This window comes from Corvus brachyrhynchos, unplaced genomic scaffold (assembly GCF_000691975.1).
Source record: "Corvus brachyrhynchos isolate BGI_N302 unplaced genomic scaffold, ASM69197v1 scaffold167, whole genome shotgun sequence".
NCBI lineage: Eukaryota > Metazoa > Chordata > Aves > Passeriformes > Corvidae > Corvus > Corvus brachyrhynchos.
The window spans coordinates 3,160,547-3,167,654 of record NW_008239547.1 but is presented as its reverse complement, the minus strand read 5'-3'; the positions used below and the strand labels follow the sequence as shown (position 1 = coordinate 3,167,654).

At 40.6% G+C, this 7,108-nt stretch overlaps 1 protein-coding gene across 1 annotated transcript in view; it reads right to left on the bottom strand.

The window, feature by feature from the left end:
* APBB1IP (amyloid beta precursor protein binding family B member 1 interacting protein) overlaps positions 1-7,108 on the bottom strand; it is a 51,016-nt gene that overhangs the window by 26,776 nt on the left and 17,132 nt on the right. The window contains exon 7 of the mRNA XM_017741534.1: positions 6,492-6,613. Coding sequence (XP_017597023.1) covers positions 6,492-6,613 — 122 coding nt within the window. The remainder of the gene's footprint in view (positions 1-6,491; positions 6,614-7,108) is intronic.

Genomic DNA, 7,108 nt, shown 5'->3' with positions numbered 1-7,108 from the left:
AATTTAGTAAATTGCTTGCCTCATATCTTGGACTCTGGATATAACTCAGCTCTTAATTTTTAGTTGAAGTGCTTATATGCCAAAGCCTTTATCCAAAGTTTCTACTTTTGTACCCCGTCACGCTCTTCAAAGTACTTTTATGCCGTGAAGAAACTGTTCAAAAATCTAGAATAAATCTGAAGAAATTATCACCATGATATATCTTGGCACACATGCTCCAGCCTACTGAAAGTAAAGCCTGCACTCCTCTGTTTCTGTGCCAGAGGGCTGTGAAGCTGCAGCTGCCCTCAGAGGACCCGGTGCCTGCCTGCCCCACAAACAAGGAACCACGGTGCCTCAAGGACATGCTCACCCATCAAAACAAGTTCACCCACTGTTAAACAGCAATAACCAGTCTGCATCCATCCGCATTGTACACAGGGACAGAAGGACAGCACTCGGACATATGTGCAAGTTCTCACAAGTGGGAAGGATGCTAGGACTTGTGTGCTGGAGCATGTGCAGTGGCTTTGCTTTACAGCCAGCAGGACCAGACAAGCAGAGCCAGCTGCGTGCAGACTGTAAGGCAGCTGGGTGTGAAGGAAGCAGTGAGATCAAGGATGGCTGCATCAAGCAGCACTTGGATCCATGGCCTTGAGGCCAGAGTGGTAACACTCAAGAGGTCTTATGATTTATGATTTTGCAGTTTGTCTGATTTTTCATCTCTATTTTTTCATGCCTCAAGACTATGAGAAAATGACAACATATTTACATGCCTTAACACCTAAACCGCAACATAAATGCAAACATTACCAAAATAAAAGTAAGAAGTGTGTAAATGAAGGAACACACTGTTGCCACAGTATAACAAAGAAAGAAACTCACAGGAAATCTGCCCTGCCAGCAGACCACATTTACAGCAATGCAATTTATCTGAAGTGAAACCCTGCTCTTCCACACAACCACATCTTCTTTTCCAAGCAGTGCTGTGAACAGCTGTCTGCCAGAATGCAAGCCTCAGAGCAGACCGTTTTTGGAGGGGCACCAGGAGAGGAAGCAGAAGAGGTCTGGATCTCAAAACCAGTTCTTTAAAAACCACTTTCTTAAAAGTTCACATTAAGTCAGGCAGGGGAGTTCAGAAATGCAGACACCTGCAATTTGGCCTATGCTGATACCATGTCTATGGTATGAGAAACTTTAACGTTCAATACAATAGACAGTTACCCTAGGAAATGCAGCTGGCTTCAGACTGCCTCGACATATTTTTAGTCCACAGCTGAAGGTAAGCAAACACTAACGACCACAGCTTTGCAGCTAAATCTAAAGACAATATTCAGAGTCGAAAAAAATCCAAATCAGCTCAAAACAAAACCCACTTAAAAGTGTGTTCTCAGTACAATCCCGAGAGCGATGCCTGCCTATGTAGTCCAGAACCATAGATCTGAGTGACAATGCCTCTGAAAAAAAGATACTGCTCTGAGCAGCTGCAGCCCAGTGCTCTGTGCACATGCAACAGCTCTTCTTGACAGGCAGCATTATTGCAGCCCTGAAACCTCAGAGGGCACTGTCAGGCTGGGCTGGGCCTCCAGACCCTGGGATGGATTTGGAAAGTAGAGGGACATGCAAGCTGTAAGGCTTCTTCTCTAGATCATTTAAAAGACATAATACAACCCCTAAAATACACAATGAAGATTTACCAAGGTAAGTACACCTTATCACTGTCTCAACAAGGCTTGGCTCATCACTACTAGTGGGGAGATCATCCATCTGACTCAGTCAGCCTTCTGTGGATCGATAATATGAAAACAAAGCTCCTCTGATTACAACTGATTCACATTCAGGCATCTGGCATTTATTTAGCAGAAGCCCAGACCACCCTGTACTGACACAATCAGTAGTAAAAAGAGAAAGCTTGTAAGGATATCCATGCTGGATCTCTAATGCCACAGCTTTTTCATTAGGAAAACGGGGCTCTGTCACCTAACCCGATGTTACACAGATGTACACTGTCATCTTTCACCTGTCAACACACACTTCATTTATTACTGATTACTTCCTTTATGTCTCTGTTCTGAAATCTGGAAGTACGTGGTACTTATTATTTGTCAGTGGCCAAAAACCTGGGGAACAGACTGTACATTGTACTTGTTTTATCACTGTGTGGTCTTCTATTTTTGATCGGAAGCATTTGTCCTAGGGGAGGCAAACCACATGTGTCCAGAAGAGGTCATTTCAAGTCCAGTAGTCAGAGGTCATGATAAAAGGCAAGCTCTTTCCTCTCTGAGGACACCACTGGGAAACGCATGTTTGGTTTGGGATGTCAGGTCATTAATGGGACAAGACGTAGCTACAGGGCGGCTTTCTACAAATATCTACAGATTTGAGAATTAACTGTTTCTTACATTCAAAAGACAAGTTTATGCATACAACCTTTCCACTTAGGGATGCAGCCATCTCCTTTTGTGTGGAAAGGCAGGTTAAAAAAAAATATCAGGCTGTATCTCTCTGCACTGTATAACCCTCAAACAGTGGAAGACAGAAAGCATTTTCAGTAGTTTCCAAGAACATCTACGTTGGCATGTAAGCAAAGCAAACCTGGATCGTGGTAGAAACAGTAGCCTTAACTACTGCACTATCAAACTCTCTGATTGGTGCTTATTTCTCTATATTCAAAAAGGGAATTTTCATTTAGAAATAGCGCCTCTCTCACACCTTTCACTTTTTTCCATACACAGACCCATCCAAGTGGGAATGCAGCAGCAAATACTTGTCAGTACATAGCAAAAAAACAGGTGCTCCAAGACAGCATACTCCCTCTGCTTCCTCTTACACTTAGGTTGTATTTTTGCTTTCAAGCTCTTGAAACTGATTTTCCAGAAGATCTGAAAAATCCACAACAGCACAGGTCAGACAGTGTGCATAAAACAAGGCAGCTGCTTCATACTCATGACTACCTTCTTTGAGCAATGGGCTGCCTGCTTATGCTCATCCAACCTGCAAACAATATGAGACAAGAACTGGCCAGCTCACATCTCATTTCAGATCATTGCAACTGCTACTCAATGCAGCAGGGTTTGTGCAGAAAAAATAAAACAGAACGCAGTCATATCTGCAACTCATACCATGGTGCATCCCCTAGAAAACTGCACATTAAAAATGTTAGAAGATACCTATAATTGCTCTGAAGATCATGAAAGTGAAAAATACATGAAGCTAAAGACAAAGCTCTTTTGAAACCCCAAAAAAGAGAAAGAAATTAAGATTACTAAACAATGGGAGTACAGTGAAAAACACCTGCCTTTTCTCCCTTCTATTTCTTTGCACTTTTGCCAGCATACTCAATAACCAGGCTCCCTGACACCCTTTTACGTTTTCATAACTGGGTAACAGTGGTGACAAAAGGAAAACCTTGATTCATAAATGTGGCCAAGCTGGTGAAAAACAAAAGTATCTCCTGGTGGATAGCATATAAATATTCAAGCATGATATATATATATAGCTATAGCTGTCTTGTAATGAAAGACATTACAAATTCCTACTCCACTTCCTTCTGACACTGTTGAGAACTCTTGCTTTTCAGAAGAAATAAAATCAATTCAGTGTATGGGTTCTCCATTAGAAGGTGTAGCTCTGGCTTTTGGCTTACATATGAGGGAGCAAAAGCATAAACTACTCACTGTACAGACTTTCAATAACTTTCATATATACCATCCCATAACAATAAAACAAACAAATGCACGCACGTGCAGGTGGCATTGCCTTGACTGTTTGATTTTATCAAAAGAAAAACACAGGAAATTGAAGTTCATGCAAACAGAAGTAAAATACAGTGTTCTAGGAGTATGACCAGCATTTACAGCAAGGAGTTTAGATTCAGCTACACCTTAAAAACAACCATTTTCCTTCATTTTTCTTCCTTTTAGAGTATCCTTTGGCTGAGAATTATTCTTTGAGTCTTTTGAAAAGAAGTGTTGAGACCTGAAAACCTTTCCTTTCAGGAGAAAACCAGCATCACTCAACCATATGACAAAGCATCACCTTTCCAATGTTATAAAGGTTCTCCTTATTTGCCCATGTAACAGTATGTATTTTTGTTTCACTCTTTAGTCACAGACTTGTGATTCTCCCTCTCTGCAGATGAGTCACTGATGGCATTCATGGAACAGTCTTACTGCAAGTTCCCTGCAGGGTCTATTATACCACAGTGAGCAGAGGACAAAAGTGTGCCTGTCTTCATGGTGAGGGGGACACCTGAGAATTTTGCAGAAGCTTTTTCTAACAGGTATTCCAAACACTTTTAAAAATATTTCAGAAACAAAGCTGCAGAAAAATACTACCAAGTGCTGCATGACAAGAATGACAATCTTCAAGAAGAGCCACTGGCATTAACTGAGCATCATACTGCCAGCACATAGAGAATAAATCCTGCATTTCTGAACTTCAATTCCCCCTTAGAAAAGTTCACAGAAAGAAACAATAAACACTGGCACAGGTCACAGACCTTCTCCTGAGGTCCACTTGTTTTAGGAAGGCATCTGCCAATCTTTTAAAGATTTTTTTAAAGCACTTAATTGTGTCAAATCTCTGTAATGAAAATTATGTATCACTAATTCATCAAAGAATAAACTGTAGACACCTGGCCACCTTTGGAATTTGCCTCCTTTTTTTCCCCAGAAAAATATCTGCAAGTTAAAAAACTGTAAGGTCTCCACAAAACACTTCCAACAGAATGAGCACGAAATAAAACCAACAAGGAATTCAACTGCTGCTGCATTAGCACCACTGGGTGTGTCAAAGAAAGCATTCTGCAATTTCTGTACTCCCAAAATGAGTTTTATGTGGCAGCCTTGATTGAGCTAGAAGGAGGTTGAATATACTGAGGATAGTCTCAGAGCACAAGATTTTAGTTTCCCATTGGTTACACTGTAATTTCCATAAGTAGTTAGCTACGTAATCATACACCCTACCCCCCACAATTCAGCATTTCCGCTTGGTTTACCTTCTCAGGGACCCACCGCAGATCATGTATTTTACCATGTTTCAGTATCAAGTGTGAGCTCTATACAGTACTGATTACTTTCTGCCGTGAAGTGCTGATATGACTGTACTATTCTCCCCGTTCACAGTGTTTGAGTTTACCACGCCTGACAGATGGTCAGACTTTATTACTGGCAAAATATTTCAATAGTGTGATAGTCACAATTGATCCAGATTCCTTAGACTGTTCATTTTAGAGCTTATCACACAGGGCCTAAAGCTCAATGACTGCAGACGTGTCCAGATCCAGCTGAGACACGAGGACAGAGTTACACTTTGGTTTGGTTTTGGTTTAGGTCACATTTGTTTCTAAATTTCATTGCAACCAAAACGCAATATTCATCAGAGCAGAATATTCATTGAAGTTTTACTTCCTGTTTGAGGTTCAGAGCCTTGCCCTAAGCCACTTGCCCAAACAACACTACAGTGTATGAATCAAAGGTGTAGTCGAACCTCTGCTGCTGGGTAAGTTTATGTGCTCTAGAAACGAGGACACTTTGAGCCACCATATTTTATTTCCAAACTTGGCTTTGCTGTTTCATACTAAAAATTAACATTAATCCATGTACACTGCTGGATAAGTTTTCCTTTCCTGACTGTGGATACTTATGTCAATGAAGGAGACTTCTTTTCCGCAGTTTTTATTTGAAACATTGGCTCATTCTATAAAAAAGCAACTTCCTAATGAGCAGCTTGGTGAGATTTGCTGCCAAATTACGTATTTGCCTCATTTTTTTCAGCAATGCTGAATTGCTCATTTTTCTCTTGCGGCTCTTAGGAACAAACCAGATGCTCAGGGAGTTAACAGTCAGCTGACATGGGGAAAAGATCTTGTGCCCCAGAATCCAGCAACTGTATGTTCTAGGATGCTTGTACATACAGGTTCAACCACATAGCACAAGAAATAAAACCATTTGTGTATACACCTATCTAAATAATTTGATGCAATTCAGTGTGCAGACCCTCCTCTACAAAGCTAATGTGCAAAAGTTACCATTCATCCAATTCTCCTTAGTATAAACAAAATCCAGTAAATCCTCTGCAGTACTCAGTATACGCTTTATGAAGTTTCATGTACAACTGGCAAAAACTGGACCTTCAAGAAAATGTTGATATTCATCAGCAGGAGTAGTGGAGAAGCTGTAGTAATAACAAAGGCCAGGTTTTCATAGCTGTGCCATCTCACCCAGTTCTAAGAGCTGTGCCCAAGCAGTAGCTTGTACTAGAGGTGAACTACATGCTTCAGTTTTTGCCTCCACAGACAGGACTCTAAAATAGTATCAGCAAAAAATTACAAAACTGCAATTTTTACATCCTTGCATTCAACATCCTGGTGGATTTTTTGTTGAAAATACAAGTTTTGCTTTCTCTAACTCTGAACTGAGAGAGCTGAAAGCAAATTATTAATGCAATAGGCAGTATGCAGACTAAATGACCTAAGTTTAGACTCTTATCCAAATACCTTGTTAGCTTACCTGGGGATTTTTAAATAAAGCATATTTTTGACTTTTTTCCAAAAACAGAATCTTATTCTCAGTGTCTCGAGTCCAGTCTGATAACACTTCAACAACATTTTCATGGTCTTCAAAAAACCTTTCTGGAGAGACAGAGAAGATAATATAAGACATTGAACCTGTTCCTCCCCTCTCCTGAGCCTGCAGAAATTCCTGTGTAAGAATGCAATCATTATCTGATGTTCACTCAGGGCTGGACAGTCCAGCAGTCTTTTCCACTGCACAGATGGGAGCAAAACCCACATGAAATCGTGTCACATGAAAGGGCAAAGCAGCTACAGAAGATGCCTTATGTAGCTATGCCATGCTCCTGGATTCCTCCTGCATCTCTGCTGCTTGAAGACTGCAAGGGATGGAAACAGTGACCCACCAGGAGTAGATGGTTACACCCATGTTTTTCATGACTTTCAGCTTTTGATTGATTTTGGGTTTTTTAATGTTTGCAGTATTGCAGATGGGGGGAGGTAGAAAGGATATATATTCACTTTGGCTAATGAAATGAAAAAAAAAAGTAAAAATGTATTTCCTTGTCTTTTTGCTTTACTTCTTTTACAGTGAAAATTTGCTTTTTGTCAGCA